Source organism: Chaetomium globosum, genomic scaffold (assembly GCF_000143365.1).
Source record: "Chaetomium globosum CBS 148.51 scaffold_2 genomic scaffold, whole genome shotgun sequence".
Lineage (NCBI taxonomy): Eukaryota > Fungi > Ascomycota > Sordariomycetes > Sordariales > Chaetomiaceae > Chaetomium > Chaetomium globosum.
The window spans coordinates 3850059-3865388 of NT_165977.1; the positions used below are offsets into that span (position 1 = coordinate 3850059).

General features: G+C 55.9%; 5 protein-coding genes across 5 annotated transcripts; 2 read left to right on the plus strand and 3 right to left on the minus strand.

Moving 5' to 3' along the window:
• Nucleotides 1-611: 611 nt before the first annotated feature.
• Nucleotides 612-976, minus strand: CHGG_03324 (uncharacterized protein; the record flags this gene model as incomplete). The annotated part of the gene is made up of 2 exons (XM_001229839.1): nt 612-806; nt 899-976. 2 exons carry the CDS (start codon nt 974-976, stop codon nt 612-614), a joined length of 273 nt encoding a protein of 90 aa, XP_001229840.1.
• A 507-nt stretch (nt 977-1483) lies between these two features.
• CHGG_03325 (uncharacterized protein) lies at nt 1484-5972 on the plus strand (the record flags this gene model as incomplete). Its single annotated transcript, XM_001229840.1, has 5 exons — nt 1484-1501; nt 1563-3437; nt 3500-3619; nt 4235-4392; nt 4442-5972. 5 exons carry the CDS (start codon nt 1484-1486, stop codon nt 5970-5972), a joined length of 3702 nt encoding a protein of 1233 aa, XP_001229841.1.
• A 192-nt stretch (nt 5973-6164) lies between these two features.
• On the minus strand, nt 6165-7545 carry CHGG_03326 (uncharacterized protein; the record flags this gene model as incomplete). The annotated part of the gene is made up of 2 exons (XM_001229841.1): nt 6165-7374; nt 7433-7545. 2 exons carry the CDS (start codon nt 7543-7545, stop codon nt 6165-6167), a joined length of 1323 nt encoding a protein of 440 aa, XP_001229842.1.
• Nucleotides 7546-7927: 382 nt separating this feature from the next.
• On the plus strand, nt 7928-8562 carry CHGG_03327 (uncharacterized protein; the record flags this gene model as incomplete). The annotated part of the gene is made up of 2 exons (XM_001229842.1): nt 7928-8163; nt 8229-8562. The coding sequence occupies 2 exons, from the start codon at nt 7928-7930 to the stop codon at nt 8560-8562; spliced, it is 570 nt and encodes a 189-aa protein (XP_001229843.1).
• A 1893-nt stretch (nt 8563-10455) lies between these two features.
• CHGG_03328 (uncharacterized protein) lies at nt 10456-14120 on the minus strand (the record flags this gene model as incomplete). Its single annotated transcript, XM_001229843.1, has 3 exons — nt 10456-10483; nt 10609-10879; nt 10937-14120. 3 exons carry the CDS (start codon nt 14118-14120, stop codon nt 10456-10458), a joined length of 3483 nt encoding a protein of 1160 aa, XP_001229844.1.
• Nucleotides 14121-15330: the final 1210 nt, after the last annotated feature.

Sequence of the window (15330 nt, forward strand, 5' to 3'; positions counted from 1 at the left end):
AGAGCGGAAATGCTTGGGAGGGTTGGGAAACCGGATTGCGTTGGGGCCCGCAGATGCTGGGGAGGAGTGTGTCGCTGGTGTCGCGGCGGCGTGAGGTTGGCTCCGCCGCCGCTGGTGAGGGACGTGGAGTTTGGGGATGCAGCTGGGGGTGAGGGGAGGATTAGAGAACGGATGTATGGGTTCGAGGCAAGGAGGGACTCGGTTCCGGTTATGAGGAGTGTAGGACGTCCCGCGTGGCGCCTTGCTGGCGAGTGTCGGAGACGGGTGTCGCCGCGAGTATCTGCCGATGGCGAGTGTCTTGTTTAACCAGCACAGCTTGACTGGCGAAGTGCGTGGTGGCGCACTCGGATTGCACTGTTACCAATAGCCCTGGTTTTGAATCGATTCTGCTTCTGGTTACGGGATAGCAGTATGCCGTAGATACGAAGCTAAACAAAGGAAACGTTGCATTTTTTATGCCTCTAAGTTGACTGATGAAACAGAGTTTGTACAGCCGAGTGTTCCCGCCCTCGCTCTCTATCCATGCCGTGGTCGGCGAACAGAAGTCCGTCAGCTCTCAAGCCAGCTCGTAAAACGCTGCCACCTAGCCACTTTCCCCAACCACTATATCTTCATGCCTGCTTCCTGATGTCCCGTGCCGCCGCCTTCAGGCTGTAGTTGCACTCCTCGTACGCCCGCCCCGCACCGAAACCAACACCGACAAACGCCGGCCACGCTCTCCGCCTGAAGATGAGGACGGAGAAGACGACGCCGAAGCCGAGGCCGAGCGAGGACTTGATAATGAGGTTGGAGAGGCAGCGGTCCCACTGTTGTTGACATGTGTGTTAGCTATCTGGTTTCGAGCATGTGCTGTGCTGTACTGTCTGCTGCCCGGGGGGGTATCTGGTGTGGTGCTGACCTTCTCGTTAAGAAGAGCCTCGCTGACGGGGCGCGACACAGCGCGGGTGGGCGCAGGAGGGGTAGCGGTCTCGGCCATGGCGGCTCAACTGTAAGTGACGTGACGTGTGCGGGCGATCGAAGGGAGCTGTGACTGGGTTGCCGGGTTCGACAGTCGTGTTAGCGAAGCCTTTCCGTTGCGAAGCTTTCGGGGTCGCTTACCTCTAAAGGGTGACCCAATTGAGGTCAAAATGCAATGCTGGGGGCGGTGGTGGAAACAGGCGGCAGCTGTCCCTCGTGCTCCTCGATGAAGCTATTTTGCTCCGGACAAACGTCGTGCCAAGAGCTCGAATGCCTGTTGTAAATGGCTCGGTCGTTGCCGTGGTCTTCCCGAAGGCGGTGAGCAATGTGATGGCAGGGGTATAGAGCTGGAATGGAGCAAATTCGAGATTGGAGCGGCAGAATTTTGTAAATTTTGGGGCAGCTTTGGCTTCTGTCGCGGGTTGCGTGGGGCAGGCAACTCGCATGCCAATTGCAACACAGTTTGAAGAGGACAAGACACCAACTGGGGATGTTCTCAAAAATCTGGGAATAATACTCCGCTACAATGGGCGACCGTACTGTGGTAAGCTTTTTTTTATCGCTTTTCCCCACCATCTTTGGCTTGAATTCTAACCTCTGCGCAGGCTGGCGAAGCCACCCTCGTACGCGCAGTACGAGCACTCGACCAGGGCGACGTCGAAACAATACCCGACAGACTCGAGAGAGTCTGGGATATTCTTGAGGAATATCAGGGAGGCAGCTTCCATGCTGCCGAGGAAATGCTGCTACGGTGGCTTCTCAAGAACATGACCGGAACCTCTGCGAATGCCGAACGAGTACGACGATACCCTCGAGTTTGGGATATATTGGCCGCCATCTTCGCCTTGGTCCCCCTTTTCTCGTTGGCCAAGTCGCTAGCGGATCGCCGCTTTGTTAGCATTCTACAACAGACGCTCAAGGATGCTTCAGCACCGCAGCAGGAAGAAACTCGTGAGGATGGGGGTGATTCAGACGTCGATATGGTTGACGCGCCGACTGTGGAGAACCCAGCGAATCCCCGGAAAAGGAAAAGAGACAACGCAGCTGGTTTTGATGCTGCGAGACAAAGGCGGGCGACCGGCTGCCTGCAGACTGCCGAGGCTAGCTTCGAGGCCATCCGGATCCTTCTCTCACGATGCGAGCTCAAATCCCAAGATGGGCCCGCCACACATCGGATGGGTGCCGAGCATGTCAAGTCGTTGTTCTCAACATCTTCGACCGAGACTATGGGCATCTTGGTCCCTTGGCTTGCCATCTGTGGTCTTGCATTGGATAGACCCAAGCCCGAGCCATTGAAGGAGCAGTTTTCGTGGCTGTCGACGTTCGCCGCCCTATGGGAGCTTCACCTCCAGGGCGCAGCGGACACGTTTGAAGTTGCAACGCATCTCTCGGGGACGGCCACTCGACTTCTTGGCAAGCTGGCCGGCATCCCACAGCAGATGCCGCTGGGGATCGAATTTGCGGTTCAGGGTCAATGGGCTCGGGACCTACGTCGTTTCTTAGCACGTAACCTAATATTACCCGCCAAAGCGCTGTTCTTGACCAAAGGGAGCCAAGACATAGTTAAAGTCGTCGTTGACATGTCGAGCGCGTCGGCCCAGATAACCTTCCCTGTGTTGTTTGACTTGGTCAGCAAATCCCCGCTGGAAATTGGCGGTACAACTTCCAGGAAAGACTACGAAACGTGGGTACAGGCTGTCTTCGATGCCATCATGCATGCTGCAAAGAACCTAGGCCGTGAAAACAAGACGGTAGCCGTCAGGGCGGCCTTGGAGATAGCAGCAGAGCGAGGCACGGTTCTATCGGCCACCAGTCTCCGCGCTGTGTGCAGCGACTATGCCCTCCGGGCAGACGCTTATGACTGGAGGTTACTCCTTGCCGTCACCAAACTCAACCCAGACGTCTTCTTGGTCACGGACGAAGGGAAGCAGCTCCTCGAACAGATTCTGGAGAAGACTAAACAGCCCGAATCATTCGCGGACGAGGACTCGAAGAAAGCGGCGCAGTTCATCGTTTTACTTGCGGATGGGTACGCGCAGGCTCGCGATCTGTCGACGTTCGTTCGAATTTGGCTCAAGCATCTTGCTCCTGTCAAACCGAAAGCTGGCCTACAGCCACTGTGGGCGCAAAAGGAGCTTGCTGACACGGTCGCAAAACTGCTCCAATCGTCCCTTAATTCAACCCAGCTCGTCGAAACCCTGGAGTGGCTCTCGTCTCAGACAGAGCCTACCGAGAGCATGGCCAGGATACACATCCTCAAAGCCATCTCTGGCGGTATCTCGCAGGAAGAATTCGTGGATGTTGCAAACATCAAACTCTTCCAGGGCGCTTTCTTGGAAAAGCCCTCCAAGAAGGACCTCCCTGCCATCTCTGCATGCCGGTGGATGGTGGCTTCCAAGGCGATCGCCAGGGGTACCCTCGAGGAGGTTGACCAGATCTGGTCGCAAATCAAGTCGGATATCAAGAGCGCTCTCCGGGAAGTCTCCTCTCGACCGGGTAGATACTTTCTCTGCATTCAAATGTTGCGTCGCAGCTTGGCTAGCGAACCATCCCGGCGCAGCGCGATGAGGATGATGCGGCCTCACTGATCTGCTCCTTTCTCGGGAGGATCGAGAAGGGCAGCGAGCCTATGGAACTCGACTCCGACACCGGCGAATCTTCAGTTAGTAGAGGGGCATACCTCTCTTGGGTACTCTCTGACGCGCCGCGTGTTCTGAGGTACGGCCCGAGTTTTCTTCTTCCTCAGCCGGGATGCTAATATACCTTTCAGCCTACTCATAGAGAAGAATGGGAAGATCCCGCATGGGATACTATCTCTCCTCACTGTATCTGAAAGCGACGATCCCTCCCGTACGGACTCGGCCGTGGCAGTATCACACTTGCTCCTTGGACGCGAGAGCAATGTGAACAATCAGAAACTAATGGGTAGGTTGACAAGCATACGCATACGGACACTGGTTTCTAACTTGACCTAGATTTGTTGATTGACACGGTAATTCCGATGATCGATACCTCGAAGGCAGGCAGGTCTGGGCCCTCGACAAAGATTGCCGTCCAGTTCCTGCTTGGCGTCCCTATCGAGATCCTGAGCAGAACTCAGAGAGAGGCGGCGATGAAGGCGCTCGTATCACATCTGCCAAGAGATTCGGACAAACCAGATGCTATTGGGACTGAGTTCTGGAGACCGGTGCTCAGTCTAATGATCAAGCTCATGGGGAGGCCGACATTTTACGAGGTATGTCAAAGCTCCATTATACATTGGCCAACACTAACCTAGCCAAAGGGCATGAGCTTTTCAGATTTGGAGTCCGTCGGACGCTGTCTCCTGACCAAACGCTCAAACCGCCGGTCCAGGGGAGGACTTCCTAAAGATGATACCCCGCGGGATCGGGAAAATCTCAAGCTCTTGCAGCAGCTGGCTGTGTTGGCTATTCGGTATGTTGTTTTAGGCTCATAATCTTGCGGTGTAGCTAACCCGTCCCAGGCAAATGACGAACGGCAGCCCAGAGGAACGTGAAAAGACCTATCTCAAAAATGCTATTTCGCTCCTCCAAAGTCCTTGCCAGGATTCAGGGACCGCGCCGCGACTTGTTCTGCTCCAAGCTTTTATCTCAACCACGCAAGTTTCGTCTATCGTCACAAAGCTTGAGGAGGACGGCTTGAACATTGGCAGACTTAAAGCTCAGCTTCTTCAGGTCGCATCACCAGCTGTCACGGCCGAGAAGCGCACCGGAAAGGGACTGTTGGCACTCCTCGTCGCCCTAGAAGCACTGAACGAGCTGGACCGTCAGGCGGTGAAACAAGCGCTTTCTAACGCAGTTCCCTCGTTAATCGAGGCTAGTGACTCGCTTCTCGAGAACGGACTACAGGTTGGTTGGGAAGTGCGCATGTTCGTGTCAAATCACTTCCCCGAAGCACTCGGGTCGCCGTTGAAAATCAAGATGTCCGTGGCATCGCCACCATCTCAAGGAGAGGACGTCGAGGGGGCGGAGGACAACGAGTCTGCTGCGGCTCTCGGGAAGAGATCTCTGCTGGGATATGTCGACGCTGTGGTGCAGTCTGCCGACGAGGATACGAAACTTGGGTATCTCAAAGAGTTGCTCCTTGAGGACGACGAGACCCAGGACATGCTTGGTCGCCAGCTGGTTATTTACCGTTTAATCCAACACCTCAAGGGTAGGTTGAACGTCCGCATCTACAATACCCTGCTAACCTCTCCAGGCTCCCGACCATCAGAGTCCCCAGACCGGTTCGACCTTGCCCAAGCCCACAGCGCGCTCTGCAACCGTCTCGTGCGGACAACCACCGCCCCACACTTCCTCCTCACGGCGAAATCCATCCACCTCCTCCTCGACCAGAACCCGGCATGCATGACTCAATGGAACATCGAGCTCACCCTCAGCACCGTATCGACGCTCTCCGCCCGCCCCTCGACCCAGGCCCTCATCTCCGACTCACCCAGCATCTACCCCTCCCTCTGCCGCCTCGTCGAAATGGTCATCAAGCGCCACCGCAAACGCCTCGACGGACACTTCCACATCCTGATCACCGCCCTGCAATCCCTCCTCCAGCTTCTCCTTTCCCGAGCCCAAAATCTCCCCCATCATCACCAACAACCAACCCCCACCACCACCCCCACCCCCAACAACAAGCGCTGGGAAACCCACGCCAAGCTCTTCACGCGCCTCCTCACCCTCATCTGCTCCCCCACCGCCGCCTCCGTATCACGCTCCTCCCAAAAGACAACAGGACTCGACTCGGAGCGCGACCGGGCAAAGAGATACGCGGGGCAGTTCATGCCGCTGGTGCTGATGCAGTACGTGCGGCTGCAGCTGGCGCACGCGGTGCCGCACGGCGTGCGCGAGGCCCTCGCGCCGGGGGCGTACGCCATCTTGGATATCACGAGTCCGGATGGGTTGAGGGTTATGAATGATGGGATGGATGCGAGCGGGAGGGTGGTGTTTAGGGAGATGTATAAGTTGTATCAGCGGTTTGGGAAGTGGAGTGGTGTTTGAGGGAAGTTGGGGTGCTGGGCTCGCTGGTGGTGGTGGAGAGGGATGTTGTTGGAGGTGTGATGTTTTTTGGGCTGGGTGTATGTATGGATTATATCTTCTCATATCGAAGGCATTGTATATATCTTCCGCCCTCTAGTCTTTTTATTTGTTTTATTTTCCCGTCCTTTTTTTTCCCCTGCCATCCCCCTTTCTCTACCTCTCCCTCCCCTCAGTAATCCTCTGCCACCGTTGCGCGAATTCTCTAATCCCGCCCTGCCCGGCCAAGCTCGCATCAACCACATCCTTGGGCAGCTTGTGCGCCGAGTACTGCGGCGAGCTAAAGTTGTACGCCGCCGGATCGTCGTGCTCCACCAGCCTCACCTCGGGCTCCTCCTCCGTGTTCTCCTCATCCTCATCCGTCGTCAAACTCTCCTCCTCCTCCTCCTCCTCCTCCTCTTCCTCCTCATGCAACCCCTCCACAGACCCCAACAACGGCCGCGCAACTTCCCGCCCCAGCAACTCCCCCCAATCAAAGAGCAGCGTATCCGTCCGCGGCGCCCAGGGATTCACATCGATCAGCCGCGCCCGGCCCAGCACCTTCCTCTCGCCCCAGGCTTGGTTGTTGTCATCGTTGTCGTCGTCGTTGCGATCGTCGTAATCCGCCTCGGGGATGTACACGTCGAAGACGAAGTTGCCGTCGGGGAAGGTGAAGCGCATCTTGCGGAAGAGCTCCTGCGCGCGCTGAGCGATTTGTGGGCGCAGCGCATCCAGGAAGGCGTAGTAGTTGAGGTCGCGCTGGCTGATGGCGATGAGCGTGCGCGCCTTGACGAAGCAGCGGAATTCGAGGGATGGGAGGGGGTTGAAGAAGGTGCGGAGGACGAGGACGGGTTTGAAATCGGGGTTGGTGGTGTTGTTTGTGGTGGTTGAGGGGGTAGATGCCGGGACGGTGTCGTCGAAGGCGTGGTCGAGGTCGTGGGAGATGAAGGAGGAGGACTTGAGGAGGATGTAGACGTCGTTGGCTGAGGTGCATTTCATGGTGTTGGGGTGGCGCGAGATCCAGGTGGCGTCCTTAGGCGAGGACCAGTTGAGTTTGGGAGCTACTGCGCCACCGAGGGCGCTGATGGCGGAGGTTATCTCGGCGTGAAGGGCGGGGAAACGGACGTCTGGGGGTTGGCGCGCTGGTTGGTTCTCGTCGGGTTCCGAGTCGGAATCAGACACGTCGTTCTCGTCGCGGGGCGGTGGTGGGTGTGAGGAGGTCGAAAAGGAAGGCTCCCAGTCATCGTCGCCGTTGTCGGAAGTCGCTGTCTCATCGTCATCGTTCTTGTTGTCCTCGTCGGCGAGGAGGATGCCGTCTTCGTGTAGCCAAGCGGCGAAGTCGGGGGTTAGGGGGATGATACGGGAGCGGATGCAGGAAGTGCGGTATCTGAGGCCATTAATTAGTATGGGGTGCCAAAAGCCCTTAACCTGAGAGCATTTCCCACTTCGGAAACCAGTAGTCGTAAGAGCAATGGAGGATGTGCTCCCTTGCGACAGGTGGAAATGGCAGTTCCCCTTCTGCGACCCCGAGGGATGCCGATGATTCGATGGCCGGCATAGTGCGGGTTTGGGCGCTTGTTGGTCGTTACCAACTTCGTATGAAGAACTAGATGGCCGATTGTTCCAACTATGATCTTCAACTGAACACAGGCCCTAAATATACCCTTTTGCCTCGCGTAGCAAGTCCAGTTTGGAGGGAGATGATGACTCCGAGGGGCAATACGGAATTTGTACTTCGCAGTGGGGTTGAGTTACTGACAGGGGTCCCCGCATTGGAGTCATTTCTGCCGGCCATTGACACCCCAACTCTTTGAAACTCCACTCAACCTTACACCGCCTTTCGCAGCTGTCTCTAGCATCACCGACAACTACCTCAACTTTCTATCGCCCTACTCGCCAGGACCATTTAATTCGACTCCAGATATACCCTGCCGAATACAATGTCCGACAATGTCGGCCTCTCGACGCCGCGCGGCTCCGGTACCTCCGGGTACGTGCAGCGTAACCTGGCACACATGAGGCCACGCGACAACGCCGCGCCCTACGCCCCACGCAACGATGTCGACACCCTCCGGCACAAGCCGCGCCAGCCGGATAAGGGTCTTTTGGAACATGAGCGCAAGCGGGAGGTTGAGGTCAAGGTGTTCGAGCTCAGGGACAAGCTCGAGGAGGAGGAGTGCGTGCTTCACCTTGCCCCCCCAACCATTGATAGAAAGGCTAATCTAACCGTTTGGGGTACAGGGTTGACGAAGAGGAGATTGATTCCCGCTGCGGCGAGCTGCGTAAGAAGCTGCTGGCCGAGATGGAGAAAAACCAGGCCGGTGATGGGAGGAGGGGAGGGGTTGGGCCGAAACGAAACTTGAAGATGCATCAGGTGCATGAGCTGGCCGACGCGAAGATCAAAGAAAGCGAGCGGTTGAGGCAGGCGCTCAAGATCAGCAAGGACTACGAAGAAGGGGGGCATTGGAGGAGGCAAGAAGAGAGGCTGAAGAAGAGTCTAGAGCAAGAGGCGGGCGGGGTCACGGACGGGGTCAAAGACGAGGGCGAGAGGGAGAGGAGTCGGGATAGGTATTGATATTGGGAAGCTACAGCCAGGGATCCGTTATTGGCGTTCTATATGAGGTACGGTAGGCGTTCGGCGTCTTTAGGGCAGAGCGAAGGCTCCATTTTGTCTAGTTTGCATGGTAGAAAGGGCCAGCATCCTCCCGTCGAGTAGCCTCAGGCTCCTGTCAACCCAACCTATTCTCGACATCGCGGCGTTAGTGTATCCAGCCAAGCAATCATTTTTGGCATCCCCCCTTTCTTCGTCCCACACAACGGTTCATTGTCCCATGTCACACACAGCCGAGTTGGGGTCGGCTTCGTCGGCCACCAATCAACCCCCGCTTACCCTTGTCTTCTAGAATGCCACCAGAAGGATCACATCGAGCAGTCAGCCAAGAGCTCGGTTCCCGTCACCTTCAGGGGGATATCACTCACCGACAACGCCATCTCATCTCATTCCCATCTCATCTCATTCCCATCTCATCTCATTCCCATCTCATCTCATTCCCATCTCATCTCATTCCCATCTCATCTCATCCCACCCACGCCTGACGACGGCACGTACATAATTCGCCACGAGATACAACCAAATCAAACCACACCTCCCGAGGCCTCCGAAAAGCAGTATCAACAAACGACACACTCACCCCCTAAAATACCATACCATACCACCAGACATCCCCTCCCCACACCCCTGCCCTCCCCTGCCCTGCATGAATACACACAGATAGGCGGCTCATGCAAGCCCCCCCGCCAGCCAATCCATTCCAAAGGATCGTGCATCTCGCATATGCCGCACGGTAACCCGAGTGGGGTTCTTTGGACGGGACGTGGCACGTCCGAGGACCCTCACTGAGGGAGGGGGGAAATGCTCGACATACTAACAGGTAACTTCCCGGTGGAGGGAGAGATGCCGAATGCTGTGCAGACGGGTGTGGATATGGATCCGCGCAGGGGAGGGGAGGGGATGCTGGTTTATTGACCGTTGCTACTAATCGGGCAGGTGAGGGATGGGGTCACGAGACGCACAATGGGCGGCCAAACCCGGGCGTCGTTGGTTATCGTCTCGTCTTGAGTCATAATAATCAACGTTCCGATGCGGTGTAGTCGTCTGACTGATGACATGACGACTGACTGGCCAGGGCGAGCTGCGAGACATCACTGGCTGACAGAAGCGGGATGCGGCCGACCTGCAGCCCCGGCACGTCAACCAGTCGGGATAAAAGGGGGTCTTGAGTTGCTGGCTGCTGCAGGGACGGAAGGCTGACAGAGACGAGGCCGGTTGGGGTTGGCGCATAGGCGGGATAGAAGGGATTCGTAAACACTCATCCATCCATCAGGTCCATTCCATTCATTCATAGCTAAGATACGTTCAAGTAGGTGTAGTGAAGGTAGGTTTTTCCATTCCCCGCCTCATCCGTCCCATTTAAGCAACCAGCATCATGAAGAATAGGTAGCTCCCAGCCAGATAGATCCAAAACAAGAACGCCATTCCCGTAACCACCTCAACCGGCATGCAAATCTTGAATTGTTTAGAGTGTGTAGGAACTTCCATTCCGGTTCCAGTATTCATCGACTTGGTCCCAACCCAGCCCGACCTCGCCGCTTTTCATTCACTTCATACCCTTTGCATCTGTTCGTGAAGTTGTATCGTGTTATGTCGTGCCCTGTAAATATGCCCCAGTTCCCTTTCAAGATCGAGATCTCTTCCCTCTCCATCAGTACTGAAACTGTACTGTGGCTGCTGGCCGAATTTGGAATATTTGTCCCGCCTTGTGGATCGTATTGCAGTCGTTTGACTCAGCTAGGGGCGTGGCTGATAGCGAAGAACAATTACCTCACACTCAAAAAGTGTTGAACAAGACATTGTTGTGTTTGTGACGAGGGGCACAAGGGGTGGGACAGCTTTCGCCCCTTGCTTCGCTCAGAGGAAGCCGGATTCGGCCAAGACCCTGCACAAACAATCACGTTAACATCATGATCATATACCGTTTGATGAAATGGAAAACATGAAAAAAAAGAGAAAAAAAAAAAAAGGCAAAGAATTTTGCAAAAATAGAAGAGCGGTGCTGCCTACCTCACGATCTTCTCGTCTTCTCGCTCCCTGAGCTCGATCTGCAAGCTCTTGTCGTACATCTCATGAACGTCGCCAGCAGCTTGCATGTTGCTCAGGATATAATCCTGCAGCTCCGACACAGGCTGCAGGGAGTAGGCTACATTCTGGAATTGCTGAATGTCGCGGATCACCTCGGCTGTCTTTGCCCGCTTGGCAAAATTGATAAGGTTGGTCTTCTTGATGATGGACGGGATACCATCCTCAATGAAGGTAAGATCCGTGAGGTAGACACCTGTGAACGTCAATTAGCACCGAGACCCGTTATCCAGGCCATGTGGGGCGGACTTACCGAAGAAAGGAATGCAGGGCGGGTTGCCACCGTGCAGAGCTTCCCTGTACTCTCCAAAGTTCTTGGTGCTCGCCATCAGCTTGCGCATGACCTCCAGGGTGGCCTGGACGCGCTGGGGGACTTGATCCCATGTCCGCTTGAGGCGGGCGATAGGGGCGGTGCCCAAGGCCGAGATGATTGAAGTCAACGTCGAGAAGTTGTTCAGGACTCGGCATTTCTGTCCCACAGTTAGCCACTGCTGACAGACAAAGTCGGACACAAAAGAGGAAGGGGGTGTTACATCTGCGACTGCCACAAAGTGCTTGATGACGACGACGCGTTTTCTGACGTCAGTCTGTGACAGAATCATTTCGGCCACCCAGTTGGTCATTTGGTTGGAGTGCAGAATGAGCGCCTTAACATTCGGTGCGGGCTCTGGCTCTCCTTCCCCGACCTTCTTCTGCCACGTCTTGTTAAGGCATTCGGTCGATTTGATTTTGCTGTACAGCCGAGATTCGATGATGGTGAGTTGCCGAGCAAACTCGGTCACGTCGATATCGAGGAACTTCAGCTTCTTCATGTTCTTGGGCATGATGGGCGATGGTGTGTTCTGGTTGACTGTCTGGACCATGCGCCGCCCGCCAAGGTCTTTCCCGCCAAGTCTCTGATCCAGGAGTGACATCAATGGGGCCGACCCAGGTGTTTCAGCTGTCTTGATGGTGTCCTTGGCAAAGTTGAACATGTCACGGATGAGCTGCTTGGTCTCCTCATTGAAGTCCTCCATCCAAAAGGTGTCGAGCCAACTCTTCATAATGTTGACGACACGGAAGCGGATCGGCTTCAACTTCCTGTCCCGCCAGGTCTCGTAATCGGCCTGTGTCAACCCTTCCGGGGGCTGGGTGCTGAATCTCTTGACGAGCATCTCAAACAGCTCCCGTGCATTTGTAAAAGACCGGTATGTGAGAAGGAATGTGTTGTTGAAGTTGGCGTCCAGCTTGTCGTGTCGTGTCAACTGCTCCACCAGGGCAACCAAAGAACCTCCCTTGACAGCCGGAGGCGTGACTTTCAGGTCCCAAGACAAATCGCTTTCATGGTCCAGGTTCAAGAACTCGGGAGTTTCCTCAACCACCGGTGGTGGCACCGGCTCTGGATCCTCTCCAAAGAATCGCTTCATCTTTGAGGGGTCACCCTTCCGATAGTTGTTGGCAGGCAGGGCCTCGCCTTCTGTGAAAGACTGAGACCCCATCGGTAGACCTGGCCTCATCATCCCCCGGGATTCTGTCCGCCGATGCGGCTGTTCGTATGGCATGGTCTCCATCCTCCTGAGTGGTTCCCTCTGGATAGCTTCCTCGCGCATGTGCACCTCTTGCTGCTGAAGGACCATTGAGACTTGCTCGGAGAGCAGTTGAAGGGAGAAACCGATATGTGAAGAGTTGGTCTCGAGGGCCCGGGCACATTGCTTGGCATACTCTAGCCTCTCTTCCAGTGCCTGGCCCCGGACTTCCGACCATTCATCCGCCAGCGGCCCGGCAACAGCTTGGCAGCCCAAAAGGAGATCCGAGATATTATCGTACAGGCTTTGCTTGTTGGTGCTGAAATCGGTGAGTTGCGGCGTCTGGAAGCTGTTTCCGAGCAGGGACAGGTCGATCGACTCGATCATGGCGATCCACGGCTTGAACATGTCCAACACCTTGCCTCCCGCGACGCAGATATTGTTGCCGATCATTTCATGCTTGTAGGGGGTGACCACCTTATCGCTAACAAGGAGGTTCTTCTCCAGCTCGCGAATGCTCGAGACTAGCATCCGCTTCAGCTCGTCCAATCGCTCGAGAAGCTTGCCATCGAGAACAGCAGTGGGTTCTACAACGCCCTCCTCATCTTCGAGGAAATTGGACGTTATGGGGTCGCGCGGGGTCAACCCGTTGTTCTGCCAACTTCCGCCGGCGCTTGATCCAATGACAAAACCAGGGAACAGTCGTGGGATCTCTTCACCGCGTTGTTGTCTTGCGACTTCGACGTAGCTGAACACCCCCAGGAGAACGCCGTCGGCTTCCTGCAGACATTTCTGAACTGATTCGGCGTTCGGCCAGTCGGCGGCTGCAATATGGGAGGAGATAACGAGCTTGGAGAACTTGGACATCATGTCCCGGAAGTGCGGATACAAGGCCTTATTGGTCGATATGATGGATGGCTGCCCGGAGTGATTGTCGGTCGTACCTGAACCGGCAGCGAGAAGAAGGCGCAAGTGGTCAGAGATGTCCTCTGCCCGTGCTACATACTCTGACCGGTTCCCGTTTTCGATGGCTTGGCGATAGCGATCGACCGACTTCTTCATGTTCGAAACGAGTCGGCTCCAGGTCAAAGGCGGGGTGGTACCGTCATCAAAAAACGAACGCGGGATGGTGGCAGCCGTCGGTAAATTGAATGCAGAGCTTGTGAACGAGGTCGAGCCTCCTGCTACCGGAGCATGCAAATTGCCGTTTCCGACTGTGTCGCCGCGCACTCGAGTTCCGGGGGAATGGCCATTCATCGAGTCCATCGAAGTGGCAGGCGAGATGCCGTCCCTGGCACCTAGTCGGCGAGTCTTTGACATTGGGCCACGAGCTGCGTTCATCAACGCCTCGCCCTCCAACTCGGATGCCGAGTTCACGTCAGATTCCTCCTCCTCTTCCTGGGTCAGGCCCCTCGCAATCATTTCAGGTGGCGGCCTCGTCCTGTCCGGCATGCTGACATTCATACGGTCTCGGGGTCCCGTTTCGTTTAGCGATGAGGGAGATTCCAGCGGTAGCTCCATGCTGCTCTCGCCCGTCATGGTGTTGTAGTAGAAGAGCCTGCCATCCGGCGTGGCCTGCGGGATCCAAAAGTCGGCCCTGGAACGATCCCCGTCAGTCCCCTCAAGCGGAAGCTCCTCGCCATCGTCATGGTCGGATAGGTCGTCATCATCGAGCGCCTCCTCATAGGCCTCTTGCTCGTCGTTCTCTTCATCCAACCGCTCAGTGTCGCCGACGTCTTCGAGGTCTGGCATCTCGTCCGGGCTCGTGATAATCTGACAGTAGTTGCTTGGGAACCAACCTCTCACACCATTGATCACGCCGTCCCACCAGCCACTTTCCAACCTGGTAATGACCTGGATAGTGTCCCCTTCGTGAAAGCTCAAGCTCGTTCTGTCGTCGGCCTCGTAGTCGTAGAGGGCCCGCACGTACATAGCACCAGGCGGTGCTGAACCGACAATGCCGTTCATGACGGAAGATGTATCTGCTGTAAAGTACGACACGTAAGAACCCTCACGGCCACCACCTGAAACGTCTAACGTCGCCGTCGAGTCGACAGAATCACTGGGGTGGCGATGCGCCCCAGAATTTGAGTACGGGGAGGCGGTCGATTTGCTCTGACTCGGAAAGGCCGACACAGGCGTTCGCGTCATTAGCATATTGAGGTTCTTATTAGGCCGATCGGGGGCGACATAGAACAAAAGCACGACTGTGGCGAGTCGTGGGTGCAAGTCCGCGGGTTCCCTGGCTGCGATACTTGCTCGCGCAATGTGGGCTTGAGGATCGAGCTATCGACGACCGAAGTTGCGCGCCCGAGTTGCGACCAATTTCGGCGTTGAAAGAAAGACAACCACTCACGAGGTGGGTGGTTGTCAAAAGTATAAAAGTGACGGGCGGGTGGTCGTTCTTTTGCGGGCGCTTGAGAACCTTGCAAAAGAGCGAAAAGAGCCGCGATGGGCGATCTGACTGGTCGGTTTGAGGAGGAGGGGGGATTTGATGGTCTGCGCGTCAGGAGGTCGAGAGGGGGAAAGAGTGCAATTCGCCGAATTTCTGGTCTCGCCAGGCGGGCCGCTGGGAAGGATCCGCTCGCTTTCGAGGTCTCTCCCCGCAAACTCGCTCAATGCGCGAATCAAAGTCAGTGTGAATCCAAAGTTCTCCCACTTTGCTAACGCTATCAAGGATGACGGGCATATGGATACAGTGCAAGCCGGGCTTTGCCTGCGGTCAGAGTCAGGCGAACGAAGGCAGCTCAAGGATTTGCTGGTAAAAGGTGACGGTGGTTGCCCAGGGCTGGCAAAAGGTCCGTTCGTTGGCTCCAGCTTTGCTTGGGCGGGGTGGACAGGGCAGGGTACGGTACCGCCCGCATAAGTCTTTCCAGGAAGGGGAACGGCAGCTCGAGGACGGGCAGCTTGGACAGGACCTTGTTCGCTTGAGGGGGCTTCTTTTCTGCAACGCGCCATTCGATCTCTACGATACCCACTGTTTCCTTCGTCGCCTGATTCCAGAAGACCCGAGCAGCATCGTGGGTTGCAATTCTCGCCTCGCAGACGAACTTGAAACCGTAAAATCCCAAGCCACCTTCCTGTATTGTAACCACACTTTTTGGGCAGATGCCTTGTGCGGTCCTGGCCGTCGCGCTTGCCT